Genomic DNA, 17009 nt, shown 5'->3' with positions numbered 1-17009 from the left:
TTATTTTGGGGAAGTCGTATAGCTTGTATTATACTAGCTGATCACAGGGTTCCCTTCTGGCCTTGGAATCTATGAAAAAACTGAAGAGTGGATATTTGAGGGTTCTGGGGGAGTTTGTATCTAGGAGAAAGACAGGACTTGGCAGATAGCTGAAGACAGGCTGCTGGAATCCTAACTGGAAAAGAACTCAGAGCTAGCAGCAAGGCTAACTGAAGGTGACAGGAAGGGAAAAGACTTGTAACGTGGCAGAGCCCAAGGTCCAGGATATGAATGAGGATGATTTTTTAATGCAGCTTAAAGATGGAATGGGACTATCACAGAATCATAGAAATGTTGGACTAGAAGGGACCTCAATAGGTTATCTAGTTCAGTCCCTTGCATTGTCAAGTAAGCCAGGCTCACCTGAGGAGGAGCCTGAGGTCACGAGAGGGGTCCACTGGAAAGTATGAGAACATGCAACTGACAGCATGGAATGTGAGGGAAGGTTGGAAAAGGAGCTGTGAGGAGCAACAAAGATATGCTCTGTCACTAGACTATTAGACTGGTCAAAGAAAGGAAGTTAAGAACCCTCTTCTGAACTATGTTAAGTATACAAAATGAACAATTTTGGATAGGTAAGAGATATGACCCTGTGCAAAAGATCAGGATACTGAACAGCTCAACAAAACTCAGGGGAGATTTTTGGAGGTTCAAACGTCATGTAGGCACTTAACTCCTACTGGAAGCCAATTAAAGGCAGGCACCTTTCTCCCATTTTGAAAATCTGCCCATAACATATATGATGTGTGGAGGTGTGCGTCTTTGGCCTATAAGTTCTAGGACTGGAAGGTATAGCATCTTGAGAAACAAGATGTCAGAGACTCTTAAAAATATTTCTATATGTAAACACATGTCCTATTCAATTTTCCAAGTGTCCCCTGTGAAGTCATTTTCAGGCATGAAGGCTGGACAGTTGTCATAAAGGGTTCAAAGTGACTATGCTCTCTTCTGTGGCTTATCTTCATCCAAGGTTTTTCCCACCTCAGGTCCACTGAAATTCATTCCATCACGAGGCAAGTCCTAGAGCATTTGAAAATCTAATTCCAGTACCTAAAGCTAGACTACTGTGTGCCTACATATATCACTCTTTATTCAGCAGCATGCACTGGTTTGACTCAATTCCCCCTTTACATTTGATCATCTCAGTACATTTCATGATCAATGTTGCAAGATCTTTCCACTTTTCCAGAGATACAAAAGCTGCAAAGTCAGTCTGTTGACAGGCTATTTGATCAGGAATATCTAGTAGGTGATGAGAATTCTATTCTTAGAAAACCTGTGTGTCACAGTGACTTCACCAGCTTCAAGGGTCCCAGGTGCACAAATATGACTGTATTAGTGAATTTAATTAGGCACATGCATTGAAGCATATAAACTATAGTATGGGCATATCTATGTTGTAGAGCAGGGGTTCTCAAACTTCACTGCACCACGACCACCTTCTAACAACAAAAATTACTACATGACCCCAGAAGTGGGCTTCGGCCTGGGCAGTGGAGCTCCGGCTTCAGCTTTGGCCCTGGCTCCCAGAAAGTCTAAGCCAGCCCTAGCGACCCCATTAAAATGGGGCCACAACACACAGATTGAGAACCGCTGTTGTAGAGAGTTCTAACAGAATTTGATGCTGAAAGGAAAGGCTAAACGCGTAGCTGGACTGGGATGATCAAAGAGATCTGCTGGAAGAGACTCCATATTATGTCTATATAATTGTTCCAAAGTGACAGAACAATATGACGCTACTGTGGCTAATTTGCCTCTGTACATAAGAATCCCTGACAGAGTCCAAGGAAGTTTGGCTGAGGGTGTCCTGAAACATTTCAATATATTTCCAGGATTTTAAAGTTTGAGGTAATCTTCTTGAGTAGAACTTGCACTGAGATCTAGCATGGCCTGCCCTGTAGGTAGCTGACAAAAGGCTTAAGATAAATGCCGTGATTGTACTTGAAGTCATCAAGGTACTTTTTACAATTTTTAACAAATAATAAAACTTGTTAAAAAAATAACATTATAAAGAAAACTGACAACCATTCCACTAAATCCTTGCAGCAATAAATGGAAACAATTCTAAAATCTTATAGCAGAATCTTTATAAAAGTTTAAGTGATAGTAAAGCTCACAAAGTAATGAGAAGTGTATTCTTTCTTCAGTCAAAAATCAAGACTGAAATTATGCTAGAAGGCTGTGGTGAGAATTTATTTCCCTCCCTCCCTTTAAGGAAAGAAAAAGTGCATAGAGTCCATACATTTAATGAATCTTTAACATATCCTCACAATCTACAAACTGGAAGAACAAGAGGTCAGAAGTGGGCATCTTTGCTACTTATTCTCTTCTTCTTGGCACTGATGTGAGGTCCTTTGCCATCAAGGGGAACAACAGGAACCATTGGCACATTTTTGGAAGATTTATTAAAGTTCTGAATATGGTATTGAGGTTGCCTGTTGTTCATTAGAAGTTCAAAGTCCCCTCCTTTTTCTCAAAATGCACCCCCCCATCTTAAACATCTCCTCTTGTTAACCTGTCCTGTATAAATATGTGTCTGTCTAGAAAAATCTGCACTGCACAGGCAAAGGAAGAAAGAGTATGTGAGAAGAATACGATACCAAATGATACTCTGTTCTGCAAAACTGATGAATCGGGGTACATCCATGACAACCAAATAGTCCAATTCAAAACAAGGCAGGTATCAACAGGATATGTAAAAGTGACACTGTATATTCAGTAGCCAATAGATTTCAAAGTGTAGAAAAAAAACACACATTTTTCTATTGTCCATGAGTAAAAACTATCATTATTGTATAGATATAGATAAAAACCTTGATTTCTTACTGCATAAGCCTATTGCAGTATAGTTAATAATGAATAATTCCACCTATCAGAGTGGCAGCTGTATCCAGTTAGTTTATTACTTGATTAGTTCACATGAAAGCGGAGAAGGGAAACATTCACAGGGATCTTGATGAACAACACTATGGGATGGTTCCTACCATGTTGCTCTGAGACTGTGTTGCCCCATACATTGTAATGCCATTTGATGGTGCTGCTGGCTGTGGTGTATCTGGCTGTATAAATCCTCTTCTGTCAATTAGACTACATAATAATAATAAAAAAAAACACACAAGATTGTTAGAAAGATTGTTCTGATTAATAATTCTCCACCCCCAATAAAAATAGGTTTCAATATTACATCATCAAATCTTAATGCATCACCACTACCTTCAAATATAACCTGTAATTCAGATCTGAGAAATGTGACTTCATCTCAACTCACCAATAGCAAAAGAAAATTAGTTACCTGCAACTGCTTTTCTACATGGAAAATGATTATGAGAGGAGGCACATTTCTGGGTTTCTACCTCAGGTGTAAAATTTCGATGCTGACTAGCAAATAAAAAAGAATTTGGAACCCTTGAGGGAGAGACAGATTGAAAGACCCCCATAGTGCACTCTGCATCTGTGTCTCTTCTGAAGTGTCTACATTATCTTCTCTTGCAATTCAGCTTCTGAATTTGTTGCCAAAGGCTGAAACCCAAAATTATGAATCTATTATAATTTATTTAACAAGGAATTATCATGAAAGAAACAGAAGGGAGCACTAGTGTAGAATATTTACCAGTAGTTTTACTAATCTTATGCATCTCTGCCCATACCAGAACCTCCACTATAGCGATCACAGACAGTGCTGAACCCAGGGGAGTAAATAGGAAATATTAAAAGCAGAAGACTAGTATAGACAAGGCTTACATTCAGATAGGTTTGTGTAGAATTTTAACACACAAAGGTAAAAACAGAGGGAACAGTGTGAGTGAAACACAAAATGAACAGTCTGGTGAAGAACTTGAACAAATCTGTTTGCTGGAATTCTGAAAGTAGTGTGATCACACTGTGTATTATAGGCTGCACGTTGGTTTTGGCAGCTAATATCTATGTACAAGACTATATACACTTCTAAATAAACTAAACTTACAGCTTGTCTACATTGTTTGGACTACAGGAGTGTGAACAGCAGCGCACACCAAAGAGCTGTGCTGCAACTTCGCTGTGTGGATGGTGTGGGCGCAAACTAAAAGGAATACAAGGTACAAGCAAAAGAGTAATTACATTATTCTGTTTTCTGAAAACAATTAACTGCTTGGAGTTCCTCACTTCCAACAGATGTAAATGCTGCAATGAAAGATCAAAGAACCACCAAACAAGTTTATTTATGTTTCAGGTGTATGAACCTGTACTTTAACTGTTTTACTAGATCTAATTGCTGACTCAGCCATAAAACAGAGTTAGCAACTTACTTGTATCCGTCATCTAAAAAGATCAGTTTCACTAAATAGTACAACGAAGCCCTGTTTTAGTTGAGCAAACTGAAGTAAGATAACAAAAGTCAAACTTAGATCAGTAAGTCTGTGGTCTGATCCTATACAAAAACATTACTTTTAGTAACTCTTACCTTGGAGAGATGGGCCCGCACAACGCTGCACAACAATTAGTAAAGATGTTGCCATAACTGTATGGATTGTAATTCTCTTTACCTCTTTTATTTGACCAAGATCCTTTAATCTGAAGAGACATGAATATAAAATATCACATACTATGTCACATACAATTGCTGGGGTAAATTAGGGGTAATCACAGTAACAACAAATATGATAATCATTATTTATGATTTGTGGAAGAAAAGAGGAAAAGAATGTTTAAAAGAACATCTGTACTAACACCACAGCCCTGAAAGGGTTTTGGGAGAATCTCCATGACACAACCACATAGAGGCTATATCCACTATTTCAATTTCAGAATATGTAGATTGGAGTAATGGCTACTAAGCAAACCTGTAGCCCACGCATGGATGGGAGAATGAATTCCATGTCTTCTGTTGTCTATGGAGTTCCCTGAATACAGACTGAATAATTCAGGCTTTTCACGGGAAGGAGGTGAGTTAGTAAGTTCCTTAGTAAGTCTGAGAAAGAGTCCTTGCTATTCTGCCTTGAAAAATAAAGAACATGCATGCTACACTGTCATAATTCCCTGTTATCTGAGGGTTTTCCATGGAAAGTGTTTTATTTAACAACATAGAAGACAATTAGCTCTGTCTATACAGCCAAGGTTGACTCCAATTCAAAAACAGATGAGGACTGCTATTTCATCTCACCTGTCTTATTTAACAAATATGGTGCATATTCTTCAATCTCTGGCTACTTGCCAAGATATTTATTACTGAAGAATGCTCTGCATCTTTATTCTTTGTATTTTGTAAAATACACAATTATAACTTAGCCCTTATGCAATAAGCAAAATATATTTGATAACCCCAAACCTAGCATTTTTGTGTATCACACAATTATGAAAAAAGCTACAATAAAATAGATAAAAATAAAAAGTAAATTTGGAGTAATTCCTTCAAAAAGCTTATGTCAGTATATTTGGATTAAATGGAAAAACTAAACAATGATCTCTTATACCATCTGTAAGTTAGCATTAGTCTTCCTTTAGTCTCAATAATTCTTAATAATCTGGTTAGGAGAGACATGAAGTATCTGTCTCCACTGTTAGTTAAATGAACTGTTGTGACACTGGAACCAATGGATCCATCCTCCATGTAGAACGGAGACTGTAAAAGCGGATAAGGCTGACCTCTGAACTAATGATTTATTCTCTATTGGGAGAACCAGCCCTCATTGAGGGCCAGAGCACTCAAACAAAATTTAGTTTAAATGGCAGAAAGTCAAAGACAGACAAGACACATGATGGAACTTGTTTTCAAAACCAGACTGGTTGATATTTTCTGAAACTTTGTTCAAGTCTGAGTTGTTTTTGAATTACACTGGTCTACAATTTTTGAGAAGTCATCTGCTTCAGAGATAAAATGTGCTATTTATTATGTATTTTGATGTGCTGAATTCAAATATGACAATTAAAACAACTGATTGGCTACTGTTTCTAAGATATTTAAGTTTTTACATTTTATGTCTATGTATATTGTGTAGATAGTAGAGTTTTAATCATAAATTGTAAACCTAGGTCTTTTCATGTGTTTATGGTTGCTTTACATGATAATAGTTCACCTGTCCTGTTTAAGTAACACTTTAAAAATCAGCAAAAGGGTTATATAAATAAAATTTATTATGAAACAAAAGGCAAAAAACTATTATGTACATAGTTTAGTCCTATTCAGTGTCTACTCAGCGCTTCTTGGCTTGTCTCTTGTATTCATTAAATGGAGCATCTCTTGTCACTGTCCAGCAATAGTCTGCAAGCATTGATGGGCTCCATTTGCCCTGATAGCGTTTCTCCATTGTTGCAATGTCCTGGTGAAATCGCTCGCCGTGCTCATCGCTCACTGCTCCACAGTTCGGTGGAAAAAAATCTAGATGAGAGTGCAAAAAATGTATCTTTAGTGACATGTTGCAACGAAGGCTTTTGTATGCCTTGAGGAGGTTTTCCACCAACAACCTGTAGTTGTCTGCCTTGTAGTTTCTGAGAAAATTTATTGCCACTAACTAGAAGGCTTTCCATGCCGTCTTTTCCTTGCCACGCAGTGCATGGTCAAATGCATCATCTCGAAGAAGTTCACGAATCTGAGGACCAACAAAGACACCTTCCTTTATCTTAGCTTCACTTAACCTTGGAAATTTTCCACGCAGGTACTTGAAAGCTGCTTGTGTTTTGTCAACGGCCTTGACAAAGTTCTTCATCCGACCCAGCTTGATGTGTAAGGGTGGTAACAAAATCTTCCTTGATTCAACAAGTGGTGGATGCTGAACACTTTTCCTCCCAGGGTCCAATGACTGTCGGAGTGGCCAATCTTTCTTGATGTAGTGGGAATCTCTTGCACGACTATCCCATTCGCAGAGAAAACAGCAGTACTTTGTGTATCCAGTCTGCAGACCAAGCAAGAGAGCAACAACCTTCAAATCACCACAAAGCTGCCACTGATGTTGGTCATAGTTTATGCACCTCAAAAGTTGTTTCATGTTGTCATAGGTTTCCTTCATATGGACTGCATAACCAACTGGAATTGATGGCAAAACATTGCCATTATGCAGTAAAACAGCTTTAAGACTCGTCTTCGATGAATCAATGAACAGTCTCCACTCATCTGGATCGTGAACGATGTTGAGGGCTGCCATCACACCATCGATGTTGTTGCATGCTACAAGATCACCTTCCATGAAGAAGAATGGGACAAGGTCCTTTTGACGGTCACGGAACATGGAAACCCCCTAACATCACCTGCCAGGAGATTCCACTGCTGTAGTCTGGAGCCTAACAGCTCTGCCTTACTCTTGGGTTGTTCCAAATCCCTGACAAGGTCATTCAGTTCACCTTGTGTTATGAGGTGTGGTTCAGAGGAGGAGGATGGGAGAAAATGTGGGTCCTGTGACATTGATGGTTCAGGACCAGAAGTTTCATCCTCTTCCTCGTCTGACTCAAGTGAGCATGATTCTGGTGCATCAGGAACCAGCAGTCCTTCTCCGTGGGGTACTGGGCGTATAGCTGATGGAATGTTTGGATAATGCACAGTCCACTTTTGCTTCTTTGACGCACATTTCCCAACTGGAGGCACCATGCAGAAGTAACAATTGCTGGTATGATCTGTTGGCTCTCTCCAAATCATTAGCACTGCAAAAGGTATAGATTTCCTTTTCCTGTTCAACCACTGGCAAAGATTTGTTGCACAAGTGTTGCAGCATATGTGTGGGGCCCACCTCTTGTCCCGATCTCCAATTTTGCAGCCAAAATAAAGGTGATAGGCTTTCTTAACCATAGTGGTTATAGTGCGCTTTTGTGATGCAAAAGTCACTTCATCACAAACATAGCAGAAGTTATCTGCACTGTTCACACAAGTACGAGGCATCTCTGCTCACTTTGGCTGAACAGAAATGTGTCCCTTTGCAAAATCAAACACTGACAAATAAGAGAGCACGACATTGTATGATTTCTAGAGCTGATATAGGGCAATTTGTTCAGCAGAGTGATGTAAGCTTCGTTATGATTGCATCATCCATGACTTCTAGGAATAACATGATGCAATTCATATCATGTATGACGCAATACCAGCTTCAGATTGCATTATTCATTGTTTGCCTAAAAAGCAAGTACTGTCCAAACCCAGTCATAGATTTATCCATAGATCCAGTCAAAGATGTATTTTAGTCATTTCTGGTTTAAATTGAGATCCCTTCCCTTTTAACTCACTTATCCTCCGCCATTCCCAAGTCAAGGGTCGTATATACTGACCCAACAGCATATCTTGAAAACTAGAGCCAATCAACAATTTTAAGCATCATTTTCGTTCTCAGTGACCCAGAATTAGTAAAGTTTGACTACATTTATTTCAGAAGCATTTTGGCTGTAGAGCAGTGTTACAGATTATGTAGGATTCTAGTGGAAAACATTGGAAAAAGAGTGCTATAGACAGCTGGATACTTCCCCACTGAACTGAAGTGTATAAAATACAGAGACTTTTTAAAGGACTGGCTTTCACTTGCATTTTGTTGTTTTTGTTTGTTTGTTTCTTCTGTGTCTGTCATTTTCTGTTCCCAGAAACTAGTCTAATGGGTCTTATTGAACCTTGGTTATAACTAGGGCTGTCAAGCGATTAAAAAAATTAATTGCGATTAATCGCGCTGTTAAACAACAATAGAATAACATTTATTTTAAATATTTTTGGATGTTTACTACATTTTCAAATATATTAATTTCAATTACAACACAGAATACAAAGAGTACAGAGCTCACTTTATATTTATTTTTGATTACAAATATTTGCACTGTAAAAAACAAAAAAATTGTATTTTTCAGTTCATCTCATAGAAGTATTGTAGTCAGGGCTGGCTCCAGGCACCAGCCGAGCAAGCTGGTGCTTGGGGCAGCAGCTTGTAGGAGGCGGCATTCCGCCCAATCCTAGGGTGGCACGGCCGCTTTTTTTGTTGTTGTTGTTCTGCTCCGGCTGCCCTGTAGGGGGCGGCGGCGCGGAAGACAGGAGCGCCCTGCAGCAAGCCCGGCAGGGCAGCCAGCGTCCTTCCCTCCCAGCCGACCGGAGCAGCGTGGAGCGCTCCCGGCCCCCTTCTCTTTCTCCCCCTGCTCCCTCCCCCTCCCCCGCTAGCCGGGGCACATCTGCAGGGCAGAGATTCCCCCTGCACCCTGGCTCCGGCCGCGCTGCTCTTTTTTTTTTTTTGCTTTGCTGTTCTGGCCGCCGTGTTTTTTTTTTTTTTGCTTGGGGCGGCCAGAAAGCCAGAGCCGGCCCTGATTGTAGTGCAAACTCTTTATCATGAAAGTTGAACTTACAAATGTAGAATTATGCACAAAAAAACTGCATTCAAAAATAAAACAATGTAAAACTTTAGCGCCTACTAGTCCACTCAGACCTACTTCTTGGTTAGCCAATCACTCAGACAAACAAGGTTGGTTACAATTTGCAGAAGATAATACTGCCTGCTTCTTGTTTACAATGTCACCTGAAAGTGAGAACAGGCATTCGCTTGGCACTGTTGTAGCCGGCATTGCAAGATATTTACATGCCAGATGTGCTACAGATTCCTATGTTCCTTCATGCGTCAACCATCATTCCAGAGGACATGCTTCCATGCTGATGATGGGTTCTGCTTGATAATGATCCAAAGCAGTGCGGACCGCCGCATGTTCATTTTCATCATCTGAGTCAGATGTCACCAGCAGAAGGTTGATTTTCTTCCTTGGTGGTTTGGGTTCTGTAGTTTCCGTATCAGAGTGTTGCTCTTTAAGACCTCTAAAAGCATGCTCCACACCTCGTACCTCTCAGATTTTGGACAGCACTTCAGATTCTTAAACCTTGGGTCGCGTGGTGTAGCTATTTTTAGAAATCTCACATCAGTAGCTTCTTTGCGTTTTGTCAAATCTGCTGTGTAGGTGTTCTGAAAACGAACATGTGCTGGGTCATCATCCGAGACTGCTATATATGCAGAATGCAGGTAAAACAGAACAGGAGACATACAATTCTCCCCCCAAGGAGTAGAGTCACAAATTTAATTGATGCATTCTTTTTTTAACAAGAGTCATCAGCATGGAAGCATGTCCTCTGGAATGGTGGCCGAAGCATGACTTGTAGGCTCTAAAGTTTTACACTGTTTTGTTTTTGAGTGCAGTTATGTAACCAAAAAAAATCTGCATTTGTAAGTTACAATTTCACAATAAAGAAATTGCAATTCAGTACTTGTATGAGGTGAATTGAAAAATGCTATTTCTTTTGTTTATCATTTTTACAGTGCATATATTTGTAATAAAAAATAATAATATAAAGTGAACTTTCTGCATAAAGTTCAACTGGTATTCTATTGTTATTAAGTGTGATTAATCACAATTAATTTTTTAAATCACAATTACTTTTTTGAGTTAATCGTGTGAGTTGACTGCGATTGACAGTCCTAGTTATAACCTAATCAATATTTTCCCATCTAATCTCAAAAAGGATTAAATCTACTTTTGTAATTTGCATTTTCCTGTAAGTTTAAGGTGGATGTTTAACATCATATATAGTTATTATGAAGCTAAGCTTCAGACAATGAGAAAGAATGCTGAAGTTTTTAGAACTAGGGGTAGAATGTACTAAACACCTAATGAATCTCTAAAACAGTGGTCACTGCATCAAGTGTTACCAGGTCATGGTGCCCTATCACCTCCTTCCTCACCAAGACACGCATACAAATATGCAGATAGGTTTTTTTGTGGGGGAGGGGAGATACTCAGCAGGATCTACAGGAAAGAAACTGAAAATACAGACAATGAAATTTAACAATCCTTTAATATTTACTAAATGAAAACAGGTATGCAATTACACTATGAAGTCAAGAACTTACATCTTCATTTGTTGTTTGATTGGAGCTGATCAAATATGTATGAAAACCTGAGAGACCAACAATAGACCAAACGGAAAAAAAACACACGACAGCTTCCAGCACAGTGATTAAAAGTCAAGGAAGTACAAATTTGTATGAAATCTAATAATAATTAATAATAGCACTCACATAGTGATTTTGTCTTTAAAGTACTGCACTTTGAATTCTGCACAAACATTTGCTGAGTAATCCTCAAAACACCTGTATTAGGAAAGTATGTAAGTAAATGGTAGTACATAGTTTCACTTATAGATAGAGACAGAGAGCTTCATTCCATGACTTACTCAAGGCCACACGATGAGTCTGTGACAAAGATGAGATTAGAACTGTGTTTACATAGCGTCTAGCACAAGAGGTGGTGGCCCATGATTAGGGCTTCTAGGAGCTAAAATAATTCAAATAAATAAGAACAGTTTATGAGTTTCTGGCTTCCAGTCACACTTGAAATCTATTAGACCAGTGAGATTCAAACTGAGGCTTGCAAGCAGCTCTTTAATGTATCTCCTGCGGCTCTTTCCCGCACATGATATTAAAACACTGTGATTTACCAATCAGGACGCTTTTACTATGTTATTAACCAATTGTAGTTGATAAATAATATTTGGTCAGTCATTTTCTTGTGAGAATAATATATATAAACTAAATATTTTCCCATCATACTGCTTCAATATGAATATATAGTATTATAGTAAATGAAAGAATGAATTCACACTAGTGTAGCTTTTTTGGTAATGTGGATTGCTAATTTGGCTCCTGAACCACTGAGGTCTGAGTATCACTGTAGTAGACCATGCTGTCTGTCCTCTAACTGAAGCAGAGATACCGATTATACATGTCCTACAAAATCATAATGACAATGTATTAGCCCAGGTATGGTACAAATTCCACGTGTTCTCCATTACCATCATGATTACATTAACTGCTGTGTTATAAACAAACACACACACACCTGCCGTAGGCACGTGACTGAGGAATTTGCAAGGCCTGTTTACAACTTTTACCTTTGTGAATTTTTCTACTGGAAACAATGCACTGAGAAGCACCAAAAACCTTTTATTCATTACTACAGAATGAACATAAGCAAGATATTTCACCATTCAGTCAACTGTGCCTCAATATTACTTTTAAGCTTTGATCTTATTAATTTTTCCTCTTTTTCTTTCCAATCTACCTTCCCTCTCTTCCTTCTGCAGAGGCCTTTTTACCTTAACTACAACCCAAAAAAAATCTAGCCTTTTCCAGGACCAACATCTATGTTACTATTAAATTGGTCAACATTAGGTGCTGTGCAGTGCAGCTTACAACATGCCTTTAACTCTGACTAAAAGACATAATCTCAATGACAAGGTATCATATTTTGCTCTTAAACTTTGTTTATCTCAGTAAGACAGCAAGCTACTACAACCAAAAGACCACGTCTATCCTTTCAATTGCTATTTATTTCAGTTTATGTACAACAGCTAGGAAATTGGAACTCGTCTTACTCTATATTAATATATTTATGTTTGATAGTCTATATATACACCAAAGAAGAGAAAAAGTGTTGTCTCCTACAAAAATATACAATAAATTAATAAGGAACATGGCAATTGGAAAAGAACATGATGACAATTAATCTATACGAATCATTTTCCAAAACAACTGTTTCTCAAAATAGTCACAAACAGGGACATTGTAGGCCACAAAATGCACTACTCATATCCTCATCAATACCTGTTTACATAAGAGAAAGAGAAATATGCATGACCCCTTAGCACAGGGGTCGGCAACCTTTCAGAAGTGGTGTGCCGAGTCTTCATTTATTCACTCTGATTTAAGGTTTTGCGTGCCAGTCATACATTTTAATGTTTTTAGAAGGTCTCTTTCTATAAGTCTATAATATAGAACTAAACGATTGTTGTATGTAAAGTAAATAAGGTTTTTAAAATGTTTAAGAAGCTTAATTTAAAATTAAATTAAAATGCAGAGCCCCCCAGACCGGTGGCCAGGACCCGGGCAGTGTGAGTGCCACTGAAAATCAGCTCGCGTGCCGCATTCAGCACGCGTGCCATAGGTTGCCTACCCCTGCCTTAGCACTATGAAAATAAAGAAGCCAGAAAAAGCAATACCAGGAATGCCCTGGTCTCTTACCATTTAAAAATTACAACAAACATATTCAGGGCTTTATTTAACAGTCAAGGACCGTAACACTGCTGTGATCCAATAAACATGGGAACTATACATTATACAATTGCACAAAAACCTCGTAAAATATTGCTAAATTTGCAAAGTCATTATAATGCCACTGGCAACAACTTTGCTCTAACACAACTTAGTTTAAATGGCAGAAACTTTCAAAGCCAAGCAGAAATGGAAATGAGCCAACAATTCATTAGTTTTGCTTAGGGTATAAAACATTTATATGCAGCTCTTTAGAACTATATCTTGCAGAAACAGGATGGATAGAAGAACCATGATGAATTTCTGAGCAGCAGGTTTGCTACTTTTCTTCCTCTCCCTCAGGAGTGATTTGAAAGGTCAAAGATGAGCAGGAAAGGAGCTTGCACTGAGGACCAAGCCATAGACACCGCAGCAGGCAGCCTGTGAACTAGGACAAGAAGGCTAAGGCACAGAGAGCCTGGCAGGAGTTTGGCAGCAGCAGGATACAGGCAGAAGAACCTGCAAACAGGAGGCAGAAGGCACCCCCTCTAAAACTGACTGCTGCCTGGTAGAGCTCTTAAGTGAAACTGCCAACAACACAACTGAACATTGTCTAGCGGGATCTACTCAGCGATATTTAAACTGTCCTCTGAGACAGGGTTGGACTAGAAAAGACACTCCAGATATCAGGTCTGAGGAACACCAGTTACCCTCCTATCCTTATAGCTGACTGCCCCCTTGGGACAGAGTTAAGAAAAACTGTTTATCTTTTATTTCAACTAAGGACTAAGCCATTGTACTTAAGGTATCAGAGGGGTAGCCATGTTAGTCTGTATCCACAAAAACACAACCTATCCTGGAAAACAATCCCTCACTCTCACAGACCTTGGGAGGCAGGCCAGTCCTTGCTTACAGACAGCTCCCCAACCTGAAGCAAATACTCACCAGCAACTACACACCACAGAACAGTAACCCAGGAACCAATCCCTGTAATGAACCCTGTTGCCTATTCTGTCCCCATATCTACTCTAGCGACACCATCAGAGGACCCAACCACATCAGCCACACCATCAGGGGCTCATTCATCTGCACATCTACTAATGTGATATATGCGCTATCATGTGCCAGCAATGCCCCTCTGCCATATACATTGGCCAAACCGGACAGTCTCTATGTAAAAGAATAAATGGACACAAATCAGACATTAGGAATGGTAACATACAAAAGCCAGGAGGAGAACACTTCAATCTCCCTGGACACTCAATAACAGATTTAAAAGTAGCCATCGTTCAACAAAAAAAATCCTTCAAAAACAGACTTCAAAGAGAAACCGCAGAGCTACAATTCATTTGCAAATTTAACACCATTAATATGGGCTTGAATAGGGACTTGGAGTGGCTAGCTCACTACAAAAGCAATTTTTCCTCTCTTGGTATTGACACCTCCTCATCAATTATTGGGAGTGGACCACATCCATGCTAACTGAATTGGCCTTGTCAGCACTGGTTCTCCACTTGTAAGGTAACTGCCTTCTCTTCATGTGCCAATATATTTATGCCTGTATCTGTAATTTTCACTCCATGCATCTAGAAAAGTGTGTTTTTTACCCACGAAAGCTTATGCCTAAATAAATCTGTTAGTCTTTAAGGTGACACCAGACTCCTCGTTGTTTTTGTACCTAAGATACTTTCAACCTTTTCTTTCTGCCAGCCCTAGTGAATAATCCTTTCCTTTTAACCATGTATGTGAGCACTTTTCAAGAAGCCACCAGGTGCTAGAGTCTATAGGGTCAGTGACTAAATGATCATAAGCACTCCCTTCTGAGACTATTTTATACCTGGTGATTTATCAAGTATATGGAAAGTTTTGGAGCACTGTATCCCCCAGAGCAACCTATTGGGGTGGGACCAATTATAGAACATTCCCTTATTAACAGGGCACTGTTAGTGATGCTTAATTAAGCAAACTGCTTTACAGGATCTCCATATTGTGGGTATTCTTGTATAAGCTTTTCTAAGGTCATCACCATGCAGTTTGAGGAACTTAAATACATGGATGAATTTATGCTCACAGCACCTGAGTGAGGCAGGGAAGCATTAGGTCATTCTGACAGGCTACACTATCTGCACCTGCCAGGGCTCCTGTGGGAGGGAAAGAGACCCACTGTTCTAGGCATATTCAGTTAGCTCCTCACTTCACACTTTCTAAGTGCAGGAGTGAACTGCTGAGCCTTGTGCTTGAGGACTCACTGAGTGTGAGCTTCCATAATGAGGTTTTTTGATTCAAGGTAAGTGTTTGGGAATTTGTCCCTTTACATTTATAGTAAAAGGAATAAAGTCAATTCACTTAAATAAGAGGTGCTTAGATGAAGACGTAGGAATTGCGAGGAAAACAAAGGTACAATATAAAAGATGTATCCTCAGATTAATATGTAGGAAGCTATTTAACTCCCTGTTCATCAAGATGAGCAAATAAAATGGAAGCTTATTAGTTATTAAAAAGATAATTGATTTATACATAGTTGTTGAATATACAGCTGCTAGGCTCAGCTATTGAGTACAGTAATATTGTCTACTACAGCTAGACAACTCGGTTTGTCACATAGCATTGTTAGTGAGGTATCAGTTGAAAAGCAAGGCTCTCTCTTCACAAAACTGTCTTGCCCCAAAACAAAATTCCCAGTACTGTTGATGCAATTTTATTTTGTATTGTTAGGAATTGCAACCAACCTATTAAACTGTCCAACATGTCACATTCTAAAAGAGCTGCTTCTACAAAATGCTCTATTGAGCCTCTCAAACTGGCATGACTTTGAATGCAAATTATGAAAAGCCTATTGTTCCTGTACAAGGATCCACAAGTGTGGGATCAATTACCTTTTGATTTAAGAACAATTGAAAGTTTTTCCCATTTTGAGAGAACTGAAAGACTAATCCACTATTAGAAGTGATTTGTAATTCTTTTATGTGGAAGTTATTGTTGTGCTATTTAGGATAGATTGCTTGTTTGTGCTTCCTAAAACTGTGGCCTTGCTTAAAAAGGAGGTTATGGCTCAATGATTCTACATCATGAACACACAAAACAATGAACATGATAAAAATTAGGTCTGCAGAATTTAGCAAACTTGACGTTTTAGAAATATACAGGTGACAACACTCAGGAGAGAAATCTTGTCATTTCTTCCTTTTACATATTTCTTTAGCAAAAATGTAAGATTCTGTCAATTAATAAACTGAAGTTTTTCCACAAATCCATTTGGTGGTGGGTGTGTGGTGTGGTTGGTTTTTTGTTTTTAATAGGCGAAACTGCCATTTTTGTGTAGTTCTGGGCAAAAATCTAGTTTTGTGCACAAGAGCAAGTGTTCTAAGGCAAAACAGTAAAAAGGCTTTGCTTTTTCAGAGCCAGTGTAAAGAATGATTTTTGCACTGGCTTTGTGAGTGATGCAAATATTTTCACATATCTATATATCAGACATCCACACACATTAGCAGGCCGTTGGAAGGGATATAGTCCCACAGAAATTTAAGCAGGAAGTCAAGTAGAAGTTATGGCAGCTCCCCAGCCTTTTGTCTGTTAGCTCAGTGGTTTTCAAACTTTTTGTATTGATGACCCCTTCCACACAGTAAGCCTCCGACCGTGAGCCCCCTTATAAATTAACAATGGTGGGGATAATTTAATTTAATGGGGGCTCGGGGCTGTCAGCACCACAGAACTGACAGCTCGTGACCCCCATGTAACCACCTGGTGATCCCCTGAGGGTCACGACCCCCAGTTTGAGAACCCTGTGTTAGCTGTTCTCACCTGGGAGCAGAAGTTCTAGAATCATAGAAGATTAAGGTTGGAAGAGACCTCAGGAGGTCATCTAGTCCAACCCCCTGCTCAAAGCAGGGCCAACACCAACTAAATCATCCCAGCCAGGGCTTTGTCAAGCCGGGCCTTAAAAACCTCTAAGGAAGGAGATTCCAC

The 17009-nt window shown here is 39.2% G+C and overlaps 1 protein-coding gene across 7 annotated transcripts in view; it reads right to left on the bottom strand.

The window, feature by feature from the left end:
* The window catches only part of LOC101943505 (palmitoyltransferase ZDHHC14), a 324118-nt gene that overhangs the window by 173217 nt on the left and 133892 nt on the right, over positions 1-17009 (bottom strand). For all 7 annotated transcript variants that reach the window (XM_008177690.4, XM_008177694.4, XM_024112258.3 and 4 more), the window contains 3 exons: positions 10866-10968; positions 4481-4590; positions 3024-3126 (listed from right to left, as the gene is read on the bottom strand). In XM_008177690.4, the coding sequence (XP_008175912.1) occupies positions 3024-3126; positions 4481-4590; positions 10866-10968 (316 nt within the window). The remainder of the gene's footprint in view (positions 1-3023; positions 3127-4480; positions 4591-10865; positions 10969-17009) is intronic.

Source organism: Chrysemys picta, chromosome 3 (genome assembly GCF_011386835.1).
Source record: "Chrysemys picta bellii isolate R12L10 chromosome 3, ASM1138683v2, whole genome shotgun sequence".
NCBI classification, from domain to species: Eukaryota; Metazoa; Chordata; order Testudines; family Emydidae; genus Chrysemys; species Chrysemys picta.
The sequence above is the reverse complement of the archived record's forward strand: the minus strand, read 5'-3'. Positions and strand labels throughout refer to the sequence as shown.